This window comes from Phoca vitulina, unplaced genomic scaffold (assembly GCF_004348235.1).
Source record: "Phoca vitulina isolate PV1807 unplaced genomic scaffold, GSC_HSeal_1.0 scaffold67, whole genome shotgun sequence".
Classification (NCBI taxonomy): Eukaryota; Metazoa; Chordata; class Mammalia; order Carnivora; family Phocidae; genus Phoca; species Phoca vitulina.
In genome coordinates this window covers 1,853,330-1,879,839 of record NW_022589770.1, presented here as the reverse complement: position 1 = coordinate 1,879,839, position 26,510 = coordinate 1,853,330, and the positions used below count along the sequence as shown (strand labels likewise).

General features: G+C 39.3%; 2 protein-coding genes and 2 pseudogenes across 7 annotated transcripts in view; 2 read left to right on the top strand and 2 right to left on the bottom strand.

The window, feature by feature from the left end:
• Positions 1-15,484, bottom strand: part of HAUS6 (HAUS augmin like complex subunit 6) — a 50,422-nt gene extending 34,938 nt beyond the window's left edge. Inside the window, exons 1-7 of one of the 3 annotated variants that reach the window (XM_032392318.1) lie at positions 15,083-15,484; positions 11,453-11,548; positions 9,410-9,488; positions 8,291-8,423; positions 3,489-3,636; positions 1,107-1,172; positions 597-645 (exon numbers count right to left, since the gene is read on the bottom strand). In XM_032392318.1, the coding sequence (XP_032248209.1) occupies positions 597-645; positions 1,107-1,172; positions 3,489-3,636; positions 8,291-8,423; positions 9,410-9,488; positions 11,453-11,548; positions 15,083-15,210 (699 nt within the window). In that variant the 5' untranslated portion in view covers positions 15,211-15,484. Of the gene's footprint in view, positions 1-596; positions 646-1,106; positions 1,173-3,488; positions 3,637-8,290; positions 8,424-9,409; positions 9,489-9,635; positions 9,836-11,452; positions 11,549-15,082 lie in introns of those variants that run through there. The other 2 variants (XM_032392320.1, XM_032392319.1) reach the window with 2 other exon arrangements.
• Positions 6,439-6,945, top strand: LOC116624430 (annotated as a pseudogene).
• On the top strand, positions 11,543-15,083 carry LOC116624429 (annotated as a pseudogene). Its single transcript, XR_004297894.1, has one exon. The product of XR_004297894.1 is annotated as a gamma-glutamylcyclotransferase-like (transcript).
• A 4,352-nt stretch (positions 15,485-19,836) lies between the features above and the next one.
• Positions 19,837-26,510, bottom strand: part of PLIN2 (perilipin 2) — a 16,965-nt gene continuing 10,291 nt past the window's right edge. For all 3 annotated transcript variants that reach the window (XM_032392429.1, XM_032392431.1, XM_032392432.1), the window contains exon 9: positions 19,837-20,025. In XM_032392429.1, the coding sequence (XP_032248320.1) occupies positions 19,885-20,025 (141 nt within the window). In that variant the 3' untranslated portion in view covers positions 19,837-19,884. The remainder of the gene's footprint in view (positions 20,026-26,510) is intronic.

The following is a 26,510-nucleotide window of genomic DNA, read 5'->3' as shown; positions in this document are numbered from 1 at the left end:
GACAGAGAGAGAGACCGGGAGAGAGGGAACACAAGCAGGGGGAGCGTGAGAGGAAGAAGCAGGCTTCCCGCCAAGCAGGGAGCCCAATGTGGAGCTCGATCTCAGAACCCTGGGATCATGACCTGAGCCGAAGGCAGATGCTTAACAACTGAGCCACCCAGGGGCCCCAAACCTCAGATTATTTATGTCTGCCCGATTCCTCCCTACTGCCAAGCCAGCTTCAATGTGACTTCTCATTTTTCTTCCATATTTACCATCTCCCTTCAGTTAACATATTTTATTTACATAAATTAATACTACTGATTAAGTTACAATCAAGCTGAACTTTTAACCATATTTAAAACTGCTTTTCTATATATTTAGTCTTATAAGTTAATTTTTCCATTATATTCACGCTTTTTAGAGGCACCCTACTGATACCTTTATATATCACTTATTAATGCGTTTAAAAAAAAAAAGTAACAGTTTTACAAAAAAATGACAAAAACAGAGAATATAAGAGTCCAATTAAGTAAGTCAACATTGCACATCACAAAAGTAAGAAAGATTAAATTTCTCCTTTAAAATATAAATAGAAATATAAAAAGTTACCTCACCTTTTGGATTTTCTCTTGTATATTACTTTGGTCATCATAGGGTTCCATTCTAGTTAAAAAATAAATGATCTCATTAGTCATTTTTTAAAAATCTCATGGTAATTTACCACCAAAAGAGCAAACTGATCTATAAATCCACCCACTAACAACCATTTCAATTAAAAACAAAAATAAAATTCAAGCTCAAAGCAATAAATTTTTTTACAGATTTTATTTATTTATTTGACAGAGAGCGAGAGAGCACAAATGGAGAGGCAGAGGGAGAAGCAGGCTCCCCACCAAGAAGGGAGCCTGACATAGGGCTCGATCCCAGGACCCCAGGATCATGACCTGAGCTGAAGGCAGACACTTAACCGACTAAGCCACCCAGGCGTCCTGAAAGCAATAAATTAGAAGAACTGGACTAGGAATCAGAATTATGTTCTAATCCTATGGGACTCAGTTTTCTTACTGGTAAAATGCAGGAGCTGCACTAAGGCAACTTCCAGCTCTGATCTAAAAGTCACTTACTTTTTTATTTGGTTTTGCTGCTCCATACATTCTGATCTCAAATTTCGTACTTGTTTAACTGACAGTCTGTAAGAAAACATATAAATGACAACTATAATTCCATTACAGTTAACTGGTATTGACCACTTTGATATTTTCCCCCATTTCTTATTTTTGCTTAGGCCTCTAAAGACTACTCTTCCAAATACACCCAGCAGCCAGCTAAAGGAGTCTAGACTTCCTTCAGGAGTTAATGGAGTGATCTAATATACAGGTTGCTATTGAGATGGACCAGGACTTCTTGGCTCATATACACTGTCTTCAAATAAAAATGCTGGAAGTGGGGCGCCTGGGTGGCTCAGTCGTTAAGCGTCTGCCTTCGGCTCAGGTCATGATCCCAGGGTTCTGGGATCGAGCCCCACATCAGGTTCCCTGCGCCGCCAGTTGCCTGTTTCTCCCTCTCCCACTCCCCCTGCTTGTGTTCCCTCTCACTGTGTCTCTCTCTGTCAAATAAATAAATAAAATCTTTAAAAAAAAAAAAAAAAAATGCTGGAAGTAAGACTACTCTGCTCTCTTATCCTTGTCACACATACTTAGGGGATAAATTTAAATGTTACCTACGACAGGCGTCATTGTAGTTTCAAGGTGATTTCACAGGATTTTCTAGTTTTCACAATCGATGACACAACATTTAAAAAGTTGTCTTACTGTAGTTGTTTATAATCATATAAAATCAGACACACTCTATTTCTTGAGAGTAGGAACCTTGCCTGTCTTGTTTAATGCTGTAGGACCATGCCTAAACAATATTTGGCACACAGAAATAACTCAAAAAAAAATTTGCTGACAATGCCAACCACATACAGCTATTTATATTTAAATTTAAAATAATAAAAAATTCAGTTCCTTTGTCATATTAGATACATTTAAAATGTTCAGTAGCAATGCGTGACTATTGGCTACTATGCTGGATAATGCAGTTATACAGCATTTCCATTATCACAGAAAAGTACCACTGGACAGAGGCATTCCCTAGACATAGAGCTCCATTTGGTGTGGTTAGCTTCCTCCTCCGACAAAGGAAGACTCCCACTGTCTCATCTGGCTAGAAGACTGACTAATCCTGTAGTCACAAATGCAATGAATCTTCCTTTGGGTACGAACTTCATCATACTTAGAACAGGCTGGATTGTTTTGTGCCTACTTCTTAATAAATTTTATAAAGTGAAAAAAAAAAATTGCTGAAAAGAGGAACCTAAACATAACATTAGATGAGATGGTTAAAGAAACTATGGAATACCTACTTGATGGAATATCTACTTAATGGATACTCAACAGACTATTAAGTAGATATTAAAAGGAATATATTTTAGAAAATTTTAAAAATAAAAATAATTTTGAATTTTTTAATAAAAGCATTATACTATGGCAATATGGAAAAATTTACAGAATATGAAGAGAAAAAAGAATACAAAATAGAATGAGCACAATAATTACAGCTTAAAAATATATATCCATGTTAAAAAAAGCAAAACACCTAAGATACTAAATTTTTAAACTAAGGTAATATTTTCCTTTGCTCTAAAGTTTCATGTACAGTATGCATAGTTTTAAAATACCATATTCAGAAGTTATCTGGCTTTGGGGCGCCTGGGTGGCTCAGTCGTTAAGCGTCTGCCTTAGGCTCAGGTCATGATCCCAGGGTCCTGGGATCGAGTCCCGCATCAGGCTCCCTGCTCGGTGGGAAGCCTGCTTCTCCCTCTCCCACTCCCCCTGCTTGTGTTCCCTCTCTCTGTGTCTCTCTCTGTCAAATAAATAAATAAAATCTTTAAAAAAAAGAAGTTATCTGGCTTTAAAATGAAAAGAGGACACGAAGGGGTTTTGTGGTAGGCAAGGATGACTGCCACTGAAGGTACACTAATGACATTTGTTCAAGAAGAAAGGAATTTTCGGGCGCCTGGGTGGCTTAGTCGTTAAGCGTCTGCCTTCGGCTCAGGTCATGATCCCGGGGTCCTGGGGTCGAGTCCCGCATCAGGCTCCCTGCTCGGCGGGAAGCCTGCTTCTCCCTCTGCCACTCCCCCTGCTTGTGTTCCTGCTCTCGCTGTCTCTCTCTCTGTCAAATAAATAAATAAAATCTTTAAAAAAAAAAAAAAAAAGAAAGGAATTTTCATTTTCTTTTGGGAGGGGTGGGGGAAAAAGAGAGAGAGAGCGTGAGAGAGGGGCAGAAAGAGAGGGAGAGAGAGAATCTTAAGCAGACTCCACACCCAGTGCAGAGCCCTGAGCGGGGCTAGATCTCATAACCCTGAGATCACGACCTAAGCCAAAACCAAGTGTCAGATGCTTAACCAACTGGGCCACCCAGGCACCCCTGGAATTTTCATTTTCTATCAATGTATTACTTACTGTGCATTTTCCTGATACTTTCGGATAACACAGTCTTCTCTTTGCAAAACATGTAAAAATCTATTACGTGCTACATGGCATCTGGCAATGCATTTGTGCATATCTTGTGGCTTTACATTAAATGTCTCGGTAGAACGTATACAAGAATCTACATGGAAAACAAATGAGATCATAGAAATTATCAAATATCAAACATCAAATATTTGAAAATAATTTTAAGAGATTAACAACTCATACAACTAACAACTCCTTAAAAACTGATATGCCACATAAACAGATACAACTAATTTTAACAAAAGCAAGGAAACCTATTTTTAAGTAGGCAACTAAAAAAGGGTATCTGAAGTTGAGTTGTTTTACGTAATTAAAAACTCTGAAGTCTATCTGCTCCAAATAATTCTTATTATCAAAGCTTGATATGTCCGGGGCGCCTGGGTGGCTCAGATGGTTAAGCGTCTGCCTTCGGCTCAGGTCATGATCCCAGGGTCCTGGGATCGAGCCCCACATCTGGCTCCTGGCTCGGTGGGGAGCCTGCTTCTCCCTCTTCCTCTGCCTCTCCCCTGCTCATGCTCTTGCTCTCTCTCTGTATCTCTGTCTCAAATGAATAAATAAAATCTTTAAAAAAAATAAAAAAAATAAAAAAGCTTGATATGTCCATGAACAAATACATGGTTATACACAAGCAACTTCTTAACAGGATCTTTTCACAAAAAAGGAAGAAAATCAATTAAAAGAGATGAGGTAAGATCACAACACCTCCTTTCCTGCCATCATTTTATTTTTCTATCTAGTAAGACCAATAGGACAACCAAACAAAACCACTCTCCACTTCTCAAGTAATTCTTGCCTGTGTTACTAATGATCAAAGCAGACCCTGACAACAATCCATCCAAACGTTTCAGAGTCCACATTTTTAGCTGTAATAAATCCTACTTTAAGATGGCTCAATACAGGGGCACCTGGGTGGCTCAGTTGTTAAGCGTCTCCCTTTGGCTCAGGCCCTGAACCCAGGGTCCTGGGATCGAGCCCCGCATCGGGCTCCCTGCTCAGCGGGAAGCCTGCTTCTCCCTCTCCCACTCCCCTGGCTTGTGTTCCTGCTCTCCCTATCTCTCTGTCAAATAAATAAATAAAATCTAAAAAAAAAAGATACAATAAAGACTGATATTCTGGAAAACAGGGACCACTCCACTGCACTTAACATTACTAATCCAGGTCCCAGTGCTACCCCCAAAGAAACCACAAATTCTAAATATTTAACCGGGGAGGAGTTCACTGAATGTAGAAGTCATCTAGAGACTAAACGTGTTGACCGGAATTGTTTTAAATCAGAAATAGGAAATAGGACAACCCATGCTTAGGAGCCTTATGCACAGGGTGCCTGGGTGGCTCAGTCGTTAAGCGTCTGCCTTCGGCTCAGGTCATGATCCCAGGGTCCTGGGATCGAGCCCCCGCATCGGGCTCCCTGCTCAGCGGGAAGCCTGCTTCTCCTTCTCCCACTCCCCCTGCTTGTGTTCCTGCTCTCGCTATCTCTCTCTGTCAAATAAATAAATAAAATAAAATCTTAAAAAAAAAAAAAAAAGCAGCCTTAAACACAACAAACTCTTGCTAAATCCAAACATACATATTTCACATAAAATACTTTGGGCTACGTGTAATTGGAGTAGACCATCTTTGGAAAGAAAAACTGGTAACAATGCTTATGTTGCATTAAATTTTAAATATGCAAATACTTATACAGCAAGATCACATGTATAAGTTTTTAAAAATCATGCACATGGGGCGCCTGGGTGGCTCAGTCGTTAAGCATCTGCCTTCGGCTCAGGTCATGATCCCAGGGTCCTGCGATCAAGCCCCGCATTGGGCTCCCTGCTCAGCAGGAAGCCTGCTTCTCCCGCTTCCACTCCCCCTGCTTGCGTTCCCTCTCCCGCTGTCTCTCTCTCTGTCAAATAAATAAATAAAAATCTTTAAAAAAAAAAAAGTCATGCACAGAATATAAACTGGAAAAAAATATTTACCTATCACATCATAGAGAAAGGATAGTAATAAATAAGAGCTCCTATAAATGAAAAAAGCAATAACTTAAGAGAAAAATGGACAATTATGAATATAGAGTACAAAAAGAATACAAATTGCTCTTAAATATATAAAACAATTTTCATTCTAACTAAATAAGAGAAATACAAATTAAAACCACCCTGAGATTCCACTTTAACCTAAATTAAAAGGATAAAAATGTCTGACCACACACAATGTTGTGGAGCCTTTGGGAAAACAGAAATTCTCCATACACTGGTGATAGAGGTATAAATTGTCCAATATCTACAAAAAATACTCTGATAAAAACTAGCAAATTACAATGCACAATTCCTTTGACCAAGCAAATAGTCTTCAGGAATTACATACACACACACATACCCCATATATACATATACGTGTGTGTGTATCTATGTGTATATATATATACATATATATACACACACGTGTGTGTATATATATGGTGTGTGTGTGCATGTATGTGTATATATGTAATGTATATATGTGTACATATATGTATATATACTTGAACACACAAAGTCATATATATATAAAGCTTATCACTGTAGCATTGTATTTGTAGCCAAAAAAAAAAAAAAGTGAGGGGGGAAGCAAAATGTTGGTCAACAAAAGACTGGTTAAAAAAAACCTATTATGGTTGAGGACCCGGATTGAGGGATGAAAATAGGTATACCTGGAAGAAGATTTTATAAAGTTGTTTTTTTTTTTTATTTGACAGAGAGACACAGCAAGAGAGGGAACACAAGCAGGGGAAGTGGGAGAGGGAGAAGCAGGCTTCCCGCCTAGCAGGGAGCCTGATGTGGGGCTCGATCCCAGGACCTTGGGATCCTGACCTGGGCTGAGGGCAGATGCTTAACGACTGAGCCACCCAGGCGCCCCTGGAAGGAGATTTTAAAATCAGTTTCTCTTCAAATCATCTTCTTTCACACCACCTAATAAGCATCTTGATTCACCATGGCGTTAGCAGCAGTAAAATGGGCAATATCAAACAGAACTATCTGGAAACATTTATTTCCAATTCAAAACTGAGCTTTATACTGTGTTTGTCATAAATCTACATATTCTTCTCTATCAGAGGACTATAACTGCAAAGTAGAGCTTGCTTTGACATCGGATGGCAGGACAATAGTAGGCTACCACCCTTCTGTGGACATTCCACATGAACATACAAAACCTATTCCTCGGCCAGATCCTGTGCATAATAATGAAGAAACACATGACCAAGTGCTGAAAACCAGATTAGAAGAAAAAAATGAGCAATTTGAGCAAGGACCCATGACAGAACAACTTAGCAAAATGTTCTTTGCTACTAAGCACCACTGGTATCCTCGTGGACAGTATCATAGACGTCGTAGGAAACTGGATCCTCCAAAAGACAGATGATACTGAGGTTTTCAGGAATCAAAAAGATGTTATCTTGGGGCACCTGGGTGGCTCAGTCATTAAGCGTCTGCCTTCGGCTCAGGTCATGATCCCAGGATCTTGGGATCGAGCCCCACATCGGGCTCCCTGCTTGGCGGGAAGCCTGCTTCTCCCTCCCCCACTCCCCCTGCTTGTGTTCCCTCTCTCACTGTGTCTCTCTCTGTCAAATAAATAAATAAAATATTTTTAAAAAAAAAAACCTATTATGGTATATCCATTTAAATATGCAGTTCTAAAGACAGAGAATAAAGAAGCTCTCTGAACTGATATGAGATGATCTCCAATATATACTGTTGTGTGAAAAACACAAGAATCAAAACCCAATGTCTGTCACCATTTAAGGTTTAAAAAAAAGAATATATATAGATAGATAGATAGATAGATAGATAGATTTGCCTGTATTCTTGATTACACTGGTTGTTTCCATAAAGGGAAGTTAGGTAGAGAATTTTTTCACTTCTTGATTTTTGAATCATGAAAAATATTACTTACTTAAAATAATAAATATGTATAGATATAGTATGTGCAAGAAAAAAAAAAACAACTAAAAGAAAATACACCAAAATGTCAGCAATGGTTGCTTCTAGAAATTGGAAGATGGATGGGGCTTTATTGCATCAACTCTTCTGTATTTGCCTATCCATGTTTTATTAGCATAAACCAATTAAACAAAATAGCATATTCAATAAACTACAAAGAGCATTCTTTTAAGTCTCAGCTTAAAAAAAAAAAAAAAAAAGTCTCAGCTTAAAATCAAATACTTTGTTTCTATGAATTAGGAAACAGATCAAACCCCTTTGAAACAGCAATTTCTAACAAAAAAATTCCAACACACTGACAGTAGCCAAAGTAAAACTAACACAACACAACATTTAATACAATGTATTAGATGCAAACTATAACCTGCAAGTCTAATTTAATTTAGCCCTCTGGCTAGTTTTGTGAGGTCAGCAAGTTAGGAATGCTTTCCATGGTTTTAAAGGGTTATATTTAAAAAACAAAAAACAAAAAACCCACAAAGAGGTATATGTGAAAGAGACCCTATATAGTCCACAAAGCCTAAAATATTTACTATCTGACCTTATATAGAAAATGTTTCCCACCCCTGTATTAGGACATAATAAAATTATCTGAATAGTTACTTACGTTCATTAGAGGCTTTCAAACTACAGTTCCAGTAGAATATTAACTATTACCTTGTGAGGTAATTTAATGTTTTTATCTTACCTTGCTTTATTAAAATCTCTTTATGAATTACAAATTGTGAAAAACAGTAAAAATTTAAAACTCAAAACAAAAAAATTCCTATTAAAAATTTAACTTACTTTTAGAATGGGTTTTTATATATTTTATTGCAACAAATCTTGCAAAATGATACATCAGATGAATAAACTTAGGACCACCAGGAGAAAGAAATAGGGACCCAACAACTTGAGGAAAGCTACTTCCACATTCCACCTATGAAAAAAAGAAATCAGATGATTTGAAGATCTTATCAATAATAACCTTCTCAGTAATAACCATAATTCCGGGGCACCCCAGTTGCACAGATGGTTAGGCATCTCTCGGGTTTTGGCTCAGATCATGATCTCAGGGTCATGAGATCGAGTCCTGCTTCTGGCTCTGCGCTCAGCAAAGTCTGCTTAAAATCTCTCTCTCCCTCTCCTCCCCCCACCCCATGCCTCACATGCTCTCTCTCAAATAAATAATAAATCTTTAATAATAATAATAATAATAATAATAGCCATAATTCCTATGTAGGATTATTCCATTTGAACCAGAAGTTGAATATTTGAATCTTTCTAAACTTTTAGTGGACTTGGTCACAAAAAAGTAATTATAATAGGGGCACCTGGGTGGCTCAGATGGTTAAGCATCTGCCTTCAGCTTGGGTCATGATCCCAGGGTCCTGGATCGAGCCCCCCATCGGGCTCCTGGCTCAGCAGGGAGTCTGTTTCTCCTTCTCCCTCTGCCTCTCCCCCTGCTTATGCTCTCTCTCTATCTCTGTGTCTCAGATGAATAAATAAAATCTTTAAAAATATATATATTATAATAATAATAATAATAATAATAATAATAATAATAATATAAAGCCACAGTTATTGATACTATATGGGGACACAAGCTAAAGTATTCTATCATCAAAAAAGTTTTCTTTAAACAAAAACTATGACATAAACTCCCAAGAACTCAGAAACCTATTTCCAATGCATCTTAGGCAGCAAAGATGGTTTCCTAGAAATATGCAGAATCCTAACCAAAAACCATCAAAAATATTATTGTAACAAATAGTTCCTTGCTATTATACTGTTAGCATAAAAGCATTAAAAAGTTTTCACCTCCAAAAAATTAATGTACGATTATACTTCAATAAAGCCAAAAATAAAATTTGATGTAGTTTTTAACTTCTTTAAGTTTACATCTTCCAGAAAGAGAATACTTACAGAAATCTTTTTTAACCATTCATAGCAATGTTTCCGGAATTCAGTGTCACTCTTTTGGTCAAATGGAGGCCAACAAAGCCTTAAAAACAGATATAAAAGATTAGAATTATGAACAAAAAAACTCAGCAAAATTTTGAACATGAAACTTATGTCCTATACTAGAAACATTAATGCTAAATGAACCAAGGCTAACATTTGTAGATTTCAACTAAAGAAGAACACCAACCTGTGAGAAACTGGGTCTTTTTCTTTATAAATTACTATAAGGTTGAGTTCAGTTTACCACAAATCATCAGTGTATAATATGTTAAATGAAGGAACGAATCACCATTAAAATTACTACAAATCAGCTAAAGAAGACAACGCTCTCAGTGGATTCACTGAACTAATGCAAAAAGATGGTGTAAATAAATTAGTATGTTAAGCCTGGGGAAAAAAAAGAGAGAAAGAGAGAAACATAAATGGTTGCACAGGAAGAGCACAGAAGGAATGACAAGAGCTTCGAACTCCTAGAGATAACCCATATCATAGTCAGTGTGTGCTACTGTTTTGTGGATAGACAACATATAAAATTATTAAAAAGAAAAGTTTTGCCTCTGTTTTAGTCAAAAATAATAGACTTAAAATTTACCTATTGTTTCCCCTGATAAATTTTTATCTGTGGCATAATTATTTGTTTAGGGCCCCATTTTTTAATATTTCTACGTCATAACATACATTCTATAGTCATATAAAAAATTAAGTATGCATGGAAAAAAAGGACTAAAAGGCTGGAATGTCAATAGTGGTATTTTCTGGTTGGTGAGTTTAGGAATGATATTTACTTCCTTTTTTTTTGTTTTTTTAAAGATTTTATTTATTTGAGAGAGAGAGACAGCGAGAGAGGGAACACAAGCAGGGGGAGTGGGAGAGGGAGAAGCAGGCTTCCCGCTGAGCAGGGAGCCTGATGCGGGGCTTGATCCCAGGACCCTGGGATCATGACCTGATCATGACCTGATAATAAATTATCAAAAATAACAATGCCTAAACAATGCATTTACTTGTTGCTTTTCTTTGGTTTTTAAGATTTACTTACTTTTAGAGACAGCGCGAGTGGGGGGAAGGGCAGAGGGAAAAGGAAAGAATCCTCAAGCAGACCCTGTGTTTTTTTTTTTAAGTTGTTTTTTTTTTAATTTGACAGAGAGAGAGAAGTGAGAGAGGGAACACAAGCAGGGGGAGTGGGAGAGGGAGAAGCAGGCTTCCTGTCGAGCAGGGAGCCCGATGCAGGGAGCCCAATGCGGGCTCGATCCCAGGACCCTGGGATCATGACCTGAGCCAAAGGCAGACGCTTAACGACTGAGCCACCCAGGCGCCCCTGACCCTGTGCTTTTCTATTTAAGAGGATAATAGCACAATATAAATATTAAAACAAATTTTAACACTTTTTCTGGTGGTAGAAGCCCAAAATCACATGCAAAATAACTTGGAACCAAGGTTTAGTGGTATTCATGTTTTTATCTCCTCCTTTGACTATTTAATACTCAACAGTATCTAACATCAGACTAAATAGGAATGATTTTCACCACAGCACTTGACACTTTTATGTATCATTGACAAAAATAAGGATTTAGAGACAACTAAAAAGTAAAAATAGACAAAACAAGTAACATTGCCTACAGGAAAAGGAGTAAGGCAGGGGGCAATCAGCAAAAAACAAAAAAAAAAGTAATGCAAAACTACATAGATAGATTGGTACCAATTAACTGTTCTGCCTAATAATTGTGACTAAGAAGAACATTAGGAACTAATTTTATAAAACAAAAGTCTTATCTATAAAATAATCAATGATTTTAAAATATATGATTTTAAGATAAGTACCAAAGAAAAATCACTCAGATTTACAAAGGTTAAACACTAAATTTATAAGACTCAAACCTGACTTTTGTGACATCCATTCATACTAGTGAAAGGCCAAAGCTGAAATTCTGGCTTATATCAGAGCATACTCCCTTTTCAAATTTGAGAATGACTACTTACAAAAGAAAATAAAATAATTTGACTCACTTGAAAACTTCTTTAGTGAGAGACTGGTCCAGTGTTTGAAACAAAAAATAAGAAACGATTTGAAAGGCATCACGGTTCAACTTGTCAAACATGTTCCTAGTAGTTTAAAAAGAAATAGAACCAGGAAAAAAAAAGGAAAATGGTTAATAAAACTAAACAGCATCAAAAGCTGTGTAAGAGTTCAAACATGTTCCTAGTAATTTAAAAAGAAATTAGAAGCAGGGAAATGGTTAATAAAACTAAACAGCATCAAAAGCTGTGTAAGAGTTAACACAAATTAGTATTTTTCATTCTCTTCAAGAGGTCAAAGCAAATTACTTTTTTATTCATGTACATTTTTACAAATCATTAAGAAAAACAATAAGCTTTTATTTTCTGATTCCAGTAATACTGATCAAACAGAAAACTGGGAGAACCTCCTTTATCGCAATGAGAACATTCTACAAAAAGAAAAGGAAAACCTAATTAGGTGGAGAGAAAACCGTGGCCTATGATATGCTAAAGATGATACAAACCAACATTTACCGAATAACAATAAAAATACCTACCAATAGTTTATCATTTCCCAGCTATTATTTTAAGCCTTTTACAGGCAATAACTCATCTACTCTTCACCACAATCATGAAGTTAAATACTGTGCTAGCTGCTTTACTATGGATTATTCTAATGGCATCAGATTGTAGTTTAATTATTCTCATTACACAGGTGAGAAATTTTTAAATTTAGAGAGGTTAGATAATTTGCCAAAACTATCCAAAATCATATAATTGGGAAGTGGAAGAGCAGTGATTTGAACTATGTCATCTGACCCCAGAGTCCAGGGTCTTTACCATTACATTTTAACCCCAGAACCACCCCTATATAATGTAATTCTACCAACTCTTTTAAAGTTTTGATTGTCCTGATTTTCCTAACTAATCAAGACAAGCCTAAAAAAATACAATTATGTTAAAAATAACAGCAACAACAACAAACTAAACCTTATAAGAAATACTACACAGCTATAAGGAATCAAGAGTTAGCCTAAGGGCAGTCTGGCGGCAGCCACGGGCGAGAGTCATCAGCCACTGTTCTAAGATGGATGTCCACTCCTCACACCCCTGTGTCTGGTAAGACAGAAAATTCAGGCTTCAGGGACTGCCAGAGCCTGGAGGAGGAGAGTTTTCTGAACTTCATCTACAGCAACAACCTGCTGATGAAAAGGATCCACCTCAAGATATCCTGTTCTGCTGCATGGCCCACCTGCAGGATTTTAAGCTACACTTTGGCAATTCCCAAGGCAAAACAAGTCAAACTTGGCACAGAGATATAGCCACCATTTTTTCAAAGTCCTGGCAGTGAAGTATGAGTAGTAGTAGGGGAAATGGAAAAAAAAAAAAAAAAAAAGCAATTTAAGTTCTCTGGATAAGTGAAAAGGGGATAAAAATGGAGCACATATCCCAAAAGAAGTTAAAAGTTTACACTCAAGAAGGAAAAGAAATAACCTGTCAAAGTTATCAGATAAAAAATTGTAACAGCCCTCCCCCATTACTCCAGTATAAAAAGGTCACCTGCATGGGTGCAAAACAGAATAGTTCACCACTGGAGTATCAAAAGAAGTTAAAAGAAGCAAATAACTATAAAGAAAAGGTCTCAGAAGAAACTGAGGACATTATCAAAAAGAGCGGGGGGAAGCTCATTAGAACATAATAGAATATATCTAAGGATATTCTCTCAATGTGCTAATATAAAATATTTTTAATACTTAGAACAGAGATCTGAGATATTTCCATGTTCAGTACATTTTCAACAATTATCTGTAGGGATAGCTCAATTGGGTGATTCCTCATTTTCAGACTCTAAAAAGAAACTGGCTTAGGAGTTAGGCAATTAAAAAAGGATCTGTAAGGCACTGGAATGCACAACAAAATATAGGGGAGTAATCCTTTGAACAGATGAAGCTTTGTTCTCGAGTTGAAAAAAAAGAGTTAAGATTAAAGTTCCCATGCTTATCCATAAGTCAAACAACTCCTGTCCCTGAAATGTTTCTATTCCTCAACAAACACAAAGGAAGATCCTTCCTTCTTATCATCTCTGAAGCCTGGTATTTTTTCACATAGCATCCTGTTGTCTTCGCTTTGACACTTACTACAATTTTTAATAAGGTATTTGTTGAAGGTTTGTTCATCCGCTAGACTGAAATTCTGCAAGGGGAAAGTTTATGTCTATTCTGTTCACCACTGCGTACCCAAATTATATATATGTGAATTTAAAAATCTAAAAAAGAATTAAGTAAATTTGACAATACATTCATGCCTGAAGCATTTTAAAGAGGACACCTGTTTCAAAATGATAGATCCCTCCCAACAACCCACTGAAATGACTCTAAGGGATAATCTATGACAGTGCTGGGGAGGAGGGAGCCCAGCACTTAACAGATTTTAACTAATTTTCAAAGGCAGAAAACAGACTGCAGTTGGAGAGAAAACTCAAGTTGCTAAACACTGGACAGAAGGATGCAGTGACAATGGTAAGCATTCTCAGCGGAAGCCTGGAGAAGCTTCAAGCTTCTCTGCCAGTACAGAGAAAATGAAACTATACTGTGGGCAATTAAATGATGTGAAATAACTGGACTATTTATTAATACATAATTATAATTTTATAAACGCTATCCATTGGTTGTCAATTTTTAGAATAGGCTTCTAGACAAAGCACTTCTACATGTAAATAATAACTTCTAAACAAATAGTTAACTAGTAAAACTTAATTATGGCTCTAACCAAAAAAAATGGCTCTAACCTTTGACAGTAAAACAGCATACATTTTAAAAAAGTCAAGAAGGTAGGGGAGGGCAGGGAAGTGTGGGTGAGCTAATGAATTATCTTATAAATAACAGCTTCTTTCATTGTGAAATTACACAGTGGGGAATGACGAGATCCTTTGATACATCAAGAAATAGACGTCTAAGCACGTTATTAGAACAGTGCTACCTGAAGAACTGAAATAACAATCAGAAAAGTCAAAAGAGGGAGAACAGGAAATAGCCTATGTATCTCAAATTTCTCTTGGGCTATAGCGGGAAAGATAACACTCCCTAAGCTGATAAGTTTAGATACATAAATACATACAAAGTATCTAAATTTATGATCATAACTAATATAATAGTGACAAAGCAGGAAGGGATTTTTACTTTCCATCTTAATACCCTTTTCTACTATTTTTTTTTCTGAACTACGGAATGGCTCAGTTTGCTAATTCAAAAAGTAAAAACTGTGAACTAGAGAACAACCACCTTGAAAGGCTCCTTGAGTCCTAAAGCCGTTCACATCCTTCCACGACCAACTCGCCATCCCTCCCTGGACTTCACAGACCACCCAGCATCACCACTAAAGCAGGACTAAGCTGTCCCTCCAGTCTTGCCCGAATTGCAGACACGACCCCCTTACAAAGCGTTCCCGGCACGGTTCCGTGATTGATACCGTTTCTGCCACCAGGCTGGCAGCCACAAGGAGCAAGGGCTTTGTAGCAGTGCTGGCACACAATAACCGTTGGACTCCTTGATTCATCACCCTGCGAGGTCCGCGAAAGGGTGGGTCACAGCAGCGCGTCCCCGCTCGGATTCCCCCGCCCCATCAGCCCGGGTTCCTTACACTCCGAGGTGCGTGTGCGACACGATCTTTCCGCAGGCAGTGGTGGCCGGGCCTGGCTCGAAACCGAGCGCCTGCAGATACATCCAGAGATGCTCCTTCTCGAAAGAGGTGACCCAGACCGAGCTCATCTTCGCTGTTAGGCAGTATCACTGCAAAGGAAGTAAGCACAGGCCCAAACGACTCAGAGGGCCTTCAGGCTCCCTCCCTACGGGCAGCCTGAGGTAGCGGCGGCCCCTCTACTGCCACCACCTGTTCCTCTCTCGCCCGCAGCCATATCGCCTCAAATGGCCGTAAAGTCTCAGGGAAACGGAGCCTTTAACGGTACTACGGTACAGCTGCCTAAGCGAAGCCTACAAAAGCAAGACTCGCGCGCGTCCGGAAAAGCGATAAGCGCCGGCGCTGCCTGGCTTCCGGTGGAGGAGGGACTTCTACGGCCGACTGTATTTCCCGCCATGCAATGCACCCTGTTCTCCATCTCTTCCCGTCAGGCCCAGCCGAAAAACTACAAAACCCACAGTGCATTGCGTTGCCAGCAAACTCTTTTGCGCTTGCGTAACTTCAAGCGCTATCTTGCTGGAGCCCCTCGGTTTCGCGCTTTCTGATGTCTTGTGTCTGTGGTTCCTTGTGCTCCTGTAGGTCGATTTCGTCAGATAAAAAAATGTAGCTTTAGGACTGTGGCTCGGTGTAGTAGAAGAAGCATTGAGTTCCATCCTAACCTATCTCAGTAGCTGTGAGATGTAACGACATCTAACCACTAAGCCCCAGGTCTGTTATTAGTAAAATCTTGTATGCCCTCAAATGCTGGATGTTCCTTTCATCTTCATGCTGTAAGTAATCTGGCTCTCCCCTAAGCAAACAACTTCCCCCTGCAGCCCTCTCCACTGACGACTGTTTTCTCTCTCACACCCCATACACAACAGGGCCTGGAAATGGGGTGGGTAGCCTACGCATTTCTCATTGCCACTTCTGGCCATTACTGCTTCCCTAAAACCAGCTCCTTTGAATTTTATGTTTTCACCCACAACTCTTGCTTTCGGAGGTTATGTATTAAGATTTGGTGCTGGACCTCATTTTCGGAAGATTTAGACTTAATTGTTTCTCCATAATTCCTCTTAGGGTAATTTTTGGTGATTTCCATATCCATAGGTGACATTTCAATGCCCTGGCCTCTCAGTTCCTCCACCTCGTCTCAGCTCTCTAGCCCCTTTCTCTCCTTGCCAGATTTATCTGGCAGAACCCAAATCCCTATTAAATCCAGTTTTCTGCTTACCCCACACCTGCAACTTAGCCCCTACACATGATCATGATGCCTGTTGTCATTCAAAATTTATGACACATGGGATCTTAGGCCTGACCTCTCCACCATGTTTTTCCTAAATCTCACTCTCCATACAATTATACATCTTCTCTTCCCTTACTCCAATACTTCTTTCCCCTCCTCTCAGTGTCTTTTGTCCTACTTAATAGATGCTTCCAAGGGCACCTGGGTGGCTCAGTCGGTTAAGCGTCTGCCTTCAGCTCAGGTCCTAATCCCAGGGTCCTGGGGTCGAGCCCTGCGTCAGGCTCCTTGCTCAGCGGGGAACCTGCTTCTCCCTTTGCCTGCTGTTCCCCCTGCTTGTACTGTCTCTCTGTCAAATAAATAAATAAAATCTTTAAAAAAAAAAAAAGATGCTTCCAGAAAAAACCTTCTACCAACGATTTACCAACCTGCCTATATCTTTGCCCATATAGTCTTCCTTCTCTCTTATAATCTAGGTCAATCAAGATGTGTCTCCCTAAGATTAGTCCTTTGACTTATTTGATGGGTCGTATTCCTTTTCTCCTACTCAAAGAGTTTGCTCCAGCATTTGTCCTTTATTCTCCCCTGCATCACCAATTCTTCCCATAAATATACAAACATGCTATGCTATCTCCCATTGTTTAAAGAAAAATAATTCCTTTGACCCCAATGCCTTCTAGCTACTATTCCATTTCTTATCACAGAAAAATTTCTCCCGGGACGCCTGGGTGACTCAGTCAGTTAAGCATCTGCCTTTGGCTCAGGTCATAATCCCAGAATCCTGGGATAGAGCCCTGCAAGGTGGGGGGGGGGGGGGGGGGGGGGGGGAGGGCAGTGTTCTTGCTCAGTGGGGAGCCTCCTTCTCCCTCTGCCTGCCTTTACCCCTGCTTGTGCGCTCTCTCTCTCTGACAAATAATAAAATCTTAAAAAAAAAATTTTCTCCCAAAATTTTTCTATACCCACCTCACCACTAATAGTAACTTGCCAAGGCCACTTATATCAATTAGTTTCTTTAGTTGCAAGCAGCAAAACTGCCTCTGAGGGGGCTTTATTCGATGGGTATTAAGTAGCATAAATAAAGAATGCGAAGGCCAGAGAATGAGGTTCAGAAAATGGCAAATTCATGTGCCACTCCAGTCAAGATTTATATGCCAGCAATCTCATTTACATTTTTAAAAATAGCTTAATATATTATTCTAGGTGAATGCCCTTATAACTACCACCAAGGACAAGAAATAAAACTTTTCCAGCCATCCCAGAAACCACTCCTTTCCCAAGAAAAGAACCACCATTCTCACTTTTATAGTAATCACTTCTTTGCATTGTCTTATAGTTTTACCACTTAAATGTGCTTCTCTAGACACTATAGTTGTCTTACCCTTTTTATACTTGCCTTGCCTCCTTCTTCATTTTTTTTCAGTCTTTCCCAGATTTGGTTTGTTTTTTTTTTAATAATATCATTTAATATACAGGCTTTCCTCCATCCTCCCCTACTCCTTTTTTTTCCTTACAACTTTTCTATTGAGGAACTGGGGCTGTTTGACCTGAATAATATCCCTTAGTCTGGGTTTTACTGATTGCATCTTTGCTGCAGTTCAACATGTTCTTCTGTCTCTGTCCTCTGTATTTCCTTCAAATCGGCACCTGGATCCAGAGGATTGATGAGATTCAGGTATGATCCCTTTGGCAAGTCGAGGTGATGGTTGGCGTATGTTGTTTCCTCAGGCTGCACAAAGCTTTATTTATGCCATTGACAGGCATTGATGCTAAGTGCCTAGATCTATTAATTTACTGGGGATTGCAAAATGTCAAAATTCTAATTTACTATTTGTTATGAACTGAATGTTGGTGCCTCCCTCCCCCCAATTCCTATGTTGAAACCCTACTCCTCAATGTAATGGTATTAGAAGGTGGGGCCTTTGGAAATTAATTAGGGTTAGATGAGGTCATAAGGGTGGAACCCTCCCCGAACAGGATTAATGCCCTTACAAGAGTCACAGGAGAGCTTGCTTACTTTCTGCTCTTTCCTCTCTGTATCCAAAGGGAAGTGAATTCTGCAACCTTGAAGGGTCTTCACCAAAACCCAACCAGGCTGACACCCTGATCGCAAACTTCCAGCCTCCAGAACTGTGAGAAATACATGTTTGTTGTGTAAACCACTCAGTCTAAGGTAATTTATTATAGCAGTCCAAACTGACCAAGATATCATTTCTTTTTCTTCTGTTAGTAGCAATGTTTTTATGATAGAAATTTTCCCTCATTTACTATTTTATCTAGTGGTAAAGATATAAGGAAAAACAGGGCACTTGGGTGGCATAGGCAGTTGGGAGTCCAACTCTTGGTTTCTGCTCGGGTCTGATCTCAGTGTCAGGCTGCACACTGAGTGTGGAGTCTGCTTGGGACTGTCTCACTCTCTGCCCCTCGCCCCCTCTCTAAAATAAATAAATAAAATCTTACTATATATATAAAGAAGGACAAATTGTTGATTCTTTCCCTTTATTTAACAGTTAACAGGGTTTGCTGTCATCCCCTGAAGGTGACCAATTAAATTGTTTATACATATAATGATATATTTGGACATTTAAGGGGGGTTCAATCTATTGCAATTATTGTCCTTATAGAAGTTCAAATTGTCCTATCTCTAGACAATGGGAAACTCTTCAAATTGGTTTTCTTGTCATCTGGAATAGCAAGAAATTCAAGGATCATCTTGTATATTTTCTGCCTCAAACCTGGAATCAGCCATTTCTCCAAGAAGCCCTAATTTCTTTAGTGGGAAAAGGCATTTCAAAACTACTATTTGGATACTAGGGATGCTCACAACTACTGGGTCAACCATTGTTTCTACAATTTATTTAATACGTATTTAACACTATTCTGTGCCAGGCATTGCTCTAAGCTTTTCACAAATGTTAATTTGTGTATTCTTCATAACAACCCCTACTATTATACCCATTTTACAGATGAGGAAGTAGAGGTACAAGGAAATTAAGTAACTTGTTTAAAGTCACACAACTAGTAAGTGGCAGAGCCAAGATTAGAACCCACGGTCTTTACTCATTGTGATATACTTCTCCTAGTTGACCTATTTTCAATCAGATGCCCACCCCTAGACTAGGAGAAACAAACAAACAAAAAAAAACCCTAACCTGCGGACCTACTGAGACACCCCCATCCTGGGAGGCCAAAAATAAAAACAAAATTGTCCACTACATCAGTATTAAAAAAAAAAAGAAAAACATTCTGATTCAAGATTATACAGCATAATTTTTATTATAGGCATTTCAATGATTAAATTTTGAAGAATTACATGAAATTACATATGCTGCAGGACTAGGATCTCTTACAAAAGTTTAGACCAATAGGAGTTTCATTACAATTAAGACCAAGTAGCCAAAAAAAAAAAAAAAAGATTATAACCCACAAGAGATTAATCCCCAAAGCCTCAGGAATAAACACATGAGCAAGCATGAAGTTTAATGTGACACGAATTGTGTATTCAGCCAAAAGGAGTATTTTCCTGTTAGTTATTCAGCGTTTTCCCCTGAGAGGACTCAGGGCCATTAGCATGTGAGTGATCTGATCCATCCTCTTCTTCCAAAGCTATAATATCTGGAATTTCATCAGTCTCAGATGTCAAGTCTATGGCAGTGAAATCAAATGCCTGAAAAAGAAGAATCTTGGATATTAAAGCAAACACTAATGAAGTGCACTGTCAGGTCCAGCTCATGGAGACACGACTGCATGTGAATGAACCTTACTTTCTCCATAGACGTGCTTTCTGACAAGGTGTTTATAGTCTTATTCCCACAATTCACTCATACTATAAAAGCACTAGGGAAATTTCTCTTTGAAAGGAAACTAACTAGTGTGGAACCTACCAAATGAAAGCGCTTTTTTTTAAAGATTTTATTTATTTATTTTGACAGAGAGAGACACAGCGAGAGAGGGAACACAAGCAGGGGGAGTGGGGGAGGGAGAAGCAGGCTTCCTGCGGAGCAGGGAGCCCGATGCAGGGCTCCATCCCAGACCCTGGGACCATGACCCAAGCCGAAGGCGGACACTTAACGACTGAGCCCCCCAGGCGCCCCTGAAAGCTTTTTTGAAAATACAAAATATCAAGCCTTTCTGGTTATTCATCTATTAATCTACTATTCTATTAAAAACAGTAATGCTCCACTGTTCTTATAAGTCTGACTTACAAACATAAAACCTTTGGGAAATGTCTAGGAACTGAGGAAGGAAAAGGTCTTTTAATAGTTGAAGTAGCCATCACAGAGTCCTAGTATTCTCTGCAGAGGCAAGGCTTTCAGGGATAAGAAGTTCTATTAACTCTTCCTTTACCTGAAAATCTGATAAGCTAAGTGATGTTTCCTAGCCAACAGCAGATTAGAAGCAGAAAATTAGTGAAGTCTAATAAATTACTAAAGGCTGGAAGCTTGACAGCAGAGAAAAAGGTTAGCTAATCCCCTAACAGAGGCAAAATAACTAACAACAAAAATGCATCAAAACACAGACAGAGGGGAAGGAATGAGGAGTCATTGTTTAATAGGTAAGAGTTATGCTTGGTACGATTAAGTTCTAGAAACGTTAAGTGGTAATGATGGCACAACATGGTGAAGGTACTTAATGCCGTGGAATTGTCTGCTTAAGAATGGCTAAAATGGTAAATGTGATGTGGTGTATATCTCACAATTAAATAGTAAAAAAACAAGAGGAAAAACAGACAATAAGAGGGAATCTTGTTTATTGTACTTTTCCCTACTAACTCAGGTGCTCAGAGAAATGTCTTGTCTGAGTACAAACTTCTACCATTTGTTCTGAGGCTCTCAGTTTGGGCAGATCTAACTGCATTCTAGCTATTTATGGATGTTGACTTTGCAAATATTCAATGCAACCTGACATCCACAAAAGCCAATAATGCTTTTACAAATTCATTCAGAACATCAGCCAGACAAGCCAACTATTGCAAGTTTAGCCTTATTAGTTAAAAGATAATGCCTGACTTTCTCTCTTCTGAACTATCTCTACTAATTTATGTTTTAACATCCAATATCAGTTTATTTGTTTTTAACAAATATGCAATAGAACAGGAAGCTACAACACAAGAAGATTCAGGCAGAGAAATTTTGGGTCCCCAAACAAGGAGGCAAGCTGCAGCTTTCTCCTATCAGAGAGTGCTAGGGGGGGCACCTGGGTGGCTCAGTCGGGTAAATGGCTGCCTTTGGCTCAGGTCATGATCCCAGGGTCCTGAGATGGAGCCCTGCATTGGGCTCCCTGCTCAACGGGAAGCCTGCTTCTCTCTCTGCCTGCCACTCCCCCTGCTTGTGCTCTCTCTCTCTCTCTCTAATAAATAAATAAAATCCTAAAAAAAAAGTGCTAGAGCAGAAAAAATACTTGCCCTTTGACATCAGTAGACATCAAACTAAATCCCCATCCTACCACCTCTCTTTTCAACGTGTTCCTTACCTCTCACGTGAGGAAAATACCTAATTCATTTGGTTACAGATGAAGAATGAAGGTAGAATGAGCCTAACTTGTAAAATGTGCTCAAGAAACAGTAGGTTTTATTTTCATTAGTTCCTTAAAGACCAACACAAACACACACACACACACACCCTCCAAAGTCACCTATAGGCTAGGTAACTGTTGGCCTAAAGCAGAATTTTTTGCAGAAGGTTGGTGATCCCACTCTCAAAATTTTAGGAGAAAAGTTTTCAGCACTACCGTAAAAAAAAAAAAAAAAATCCCTCTAGTACCTGAGATGCTTTAGAAGAGCCATATGAATAATTCCCCTTCCACAAATTCAGAATGATCCAGAGTGTCTAATTTCTATTAAGTTCCTGGCTATCAGCAAAACCTACTTGGTGGCTGTGAATAAAATAGAGGGTGGGGCAACCAAGAGGTAGTCACAGTCCACCAAGTTTCCAAGGTGAGTTTAACGGAAAATGTCGTGGTTGTACCTGACCATCTACACGAGGTTTTTTACAAATGTGGCACAAGAGAAACCATTTCACACATCTATAAAATAAATCCCTTTTTCATTGACATGAATGAATGTAGTCTGGACCATTGATGGAGTGTAAGGAGTCTCTTACAGAGGATGCCCCCCTCAGGGATAGAGGCCAAATTCAGTTACTTACTATGAAATTAATGAGATAACTACAGTCCCTTCCTGAAAGGACAGGAAGCCAGCAACACATCCTTTTCAAGAAAACCAAGTGACCATGCTAGGATTCCTGTGACCCTGTGTACCTTTTGCTGGTTGCTCATCACACTTCATTGATTCCCATATTTACTATAACAACTTTCCAGAAGGTGGCGCTACACATATTGAGGATAGGTGCCATTTTCTAATTTGCCTCAAGGTGGCCTACTGGTGGCCTGGGGCCCTGGATAGGTGAGACTATTACAGAAATAAAAACATTGGCACACCTGGGTGGCTGAGTCAGTTAAATGTCTGACTCTTGATTCCAGCTCAAGTCATGATCTCGGGGTCCTGGGATGGAGCCTGGGGTCAGCTTGGTGCTCAGTAGGGAGTCTGTTAGAGATTCTCTCTCCCTCGCCCTCTCCCCACCCTGTGCATGTGCTTTCCCTCTCTCTCAAAATTAATAAATAAATCTTAAAAAATAAATAAATAAAAACATCATCTGTGGGAATGTAACTTGCTGGTAAAGGTGAGCATGCAGTGCTGATAAACATGACACAGAATTGGGAAAATTGATTTATTTTGAAATAGAATAAGTATTGAAGTACTAATGAAGTGAAAATAAAAACTGAAATTTGTTAGTTAAAAGTAATTTGATATATAGGGCTATGAAAGGATCATGCAAGAGGTAACGATTAGTTCTAACACCAAATATGTACGGTAAACCCTGGTGAGGGTTTAATTTAGCAGAAACATCTCACCATCCATACTAGATTGCATAGGCGGCTTGTTGATGTGCTTACAAGCTAGAGAGCCAGGAGCATCTTGGTTCTGCTTTACTTGAACAGTTTGGTACAGTTGAGTACTATCTCCTGGTGCACATCCCCTTCCCTGCTGTAGAAACACCCTCTAGAAAGTACCCTGATGCTTTGTCCTTAGCTAATAAGTCTGTGGAAGTGGCTAGAACTCTCAGCATAGGAAGCAGGTTGGCAGTGATCCCAACAAAATTAAAGTGATTCTTGGTATCCATTGCACACCATTCAACTAGTCATTGCTAGCTTCTGTGTATTCCATTCATTTGAGCAGGTAAATCAAGAGTAGGTCTTAGGACACTTTATGGAACCCACACTGAGGTTCTTATTTGGAGAGAAGGGACTATAGGTAACCCTAGTCCTATTTTTGTCTCAGGTTAAAGTAGTTTCCTGTTTCCTTTGCTTCTCTTAAGAGTAGTCAGTAGAGGGGCGCCTGGGTGGCTCAGTCGGTTAAGCGTCTGCCTTCGGCTCAGGTCATGATCTCAGTGTCCTGGGATCGAGCCCCGCATCGGGCTCCCTGCTCCGTGGGAAGCCTGCTTCTCCCTCTCCCACTCCCCCTGCTTGTGTTCCCTCTCTCGCTGTGTCTCTCAAATAAATAAATAAAATCTTTAAAAAAAAGAGTAGTCAGTAGACCACCTGCAGTAGAATCACTAGGGATGATGCTTTTTTTTTAAAGAGATGCTTTTAGGTTGTTTTTTGTTTGTTTTTATTTTTTTAAAAGGGATGCTTTTAAAAAGTGCAGATGCCTGGTACTACCACCAGACGTAGTAAACAGATTCTCTGGATGTGGAACCCAGGAATCTGCATTTTATCAATCTTTCCAGTTGATAATCCCTGGCATAGACAGAGAGGACAGGAGAACGATCCCTGATGTGAGGTTATCCATGCAGACAGTTCACTACGGCTATTTTATAAATGGAGTCAGTCTGATAGATACCTGAGCTACCTCCTTACCTGAGTTTTCCTGTGCCCTAGCCTGTGTACAGTAGATAAAACAACATCTACTCTTTTTAATGCTAAATTTTCATTTAAATGGTTAGAGTCCTGGGATCAAGTCCACGTCGGGCTCCCTGCTTGGTGGGGACTCTGCTCCTCCCTCTGCCCCTCACCCTGCTCCTGCTCTCGCTCTCTCAAATAAATAAATAGAATAAAAAATTAAAAAATAAAAAAAAGTTGGCTTCACCAAGTGTTGGTGAAGGTGTGGAGAAATCAGAATCCCTATACCTTGCTGGTAGGCACGTAAGATGCTGCAGCCACTGTGGAAAACAGTTTGGCAGTTCCTCAATTAGACACAGTGACTATATGACCCACTCACAATTCCACTCTCATGGATACACCCAAGAGAAATGAAAACATAATTGAAGTGGTAACTATTTCTCCATCATTATCTACATAAAGGTACCAGTTAGTCTCTTCATTATTTTTGTAAAGTCTCAGTTAGCAACACTGTCCACTACTTTCCTCACTTTAAGTTCTAGAAGACATTAGAACTCCCCCCCACACACACACACACAGGAAATATCCCTTAAGTTAGCATTCTCTTTTGCTTTGGTCAATAAAACTGAAAACCCACATTGTTGCCCTGCCATTCCTATACTGCTTCATGCTGAAGTGTAGTATTTTGCAGGTTAATTTTGTAATAAAGGTAGGGAATCTTTAAATTAGCAGCCTGGGGCCAGAGTGAGGGACAAGTGGTGTTCTATACCTGGATATTACTTGAATATTCATCAACAAGCTTCCCCTAAGACTATAAACATCTCTTGAGGAAAATTTCTGGTCTTTCCATTCTCCTCAGGACAGAGTTCATACTTTATACTATTAGAAACTCAAATACTGAATTAAATAATTTTTTAATGTAGCTACCTACACATCTCACAAGACCATCATCCATGCAGACCTCAATGCTAGGTCACTCATGGAGCTGGCGCAGTCCCAAGTCCATGACAGCCCGGGGAGATCAGGCTGGCAAGGGGCCCTCCTTTCCACACCCCCACATCTACTCTTCCAGGCATCATTTAGACTTCATTTCTTAAAGATTTATGCACAAATATCTATCCTGCTCTGTATTCCTCCTTCCCTCACCAGCCAGCCCTATGAGCTAAATGGTATTCTAAGAGGGACAGCTCAGGGGCGCTTGGGTGGCTCAGTCAGTTAAGTGCCTGCCTTCGGCTCAGGTCACGATCCCAGGGATCCTGGGATCGAGCCCTACATCGGGCTCCTTGCTCGGCGGGAAGCCTGCTTCTCCCTCTCCCTCTGTCCCCCGCTCATACCCTCTCTCTCATTATCTCAAATAAATAAAAGGGATAGCTCAGATAGACCAAATTTCAGTTTTTTCTTTTTCACTTCATTAGCTTTTCAGTATCTGTTAATGCCTTATCAAAGTGGATTTATTTCCCTAATCATGACCTGATATTATGTGCTTACACCTGGACTGGCAAGTTAAAGATACTTTATGTCACTGCCCCACAGATGGTGTCCCCATGCCTCTAAGTGCAAAACAGAAAAAGACATCCCATCCTCAAACACTTCACTTCCATCTGTGAAAGCATCACTAATTTTACATTACAGATGAGAAAGCTAAGGTTAAGGGATTCATGGCTAGTACACCATGTTCCTTTGATTTTTTTACCCAGAACTAACCAGAGTCCATGTTATTATTATTATTGCATGGAAAGAAAAAATCATCTTTGAACACTCAAGCATGCCATGCCAGCCTTCATGCAGCCAAATGTTTAAAAACCCTCCATAGTTACTGTGTTTAGTCAGCTTTTTTTCCTCACAAAAATTGTTCTCCTTGGGAGAAAGTCTGTTAAACCGAAACTGCCAGTTTATGCAACAATAAAGCTGTAAGAAGCAAGAACATGATTTTGAGACATGTTGATGTTGACAACAGAATGGAATGCACATAGGCACAGACTCAAGACACAAGGACAGACAAAACCACAAGTGCACAAAGCTCGTGGCAAAAAAATGAGGGCTAGTGGTGTTCTTCTGGAAGCTAAGAGTAGTCTTTATATTCTGTCTGGCTCATAAAGAATAGCTTTGAGAACAGTCTCATTTTCTTAAGCAATTCAGTTGGCACTACAACTTTTACGATGGGGAAACCAAAGTTTGTTTGGGATTAAGAAAGTATGTATAGGCTAGGGTATGTGATTTTCCAACCAATTAAAATAAAGCACAAGATACAAG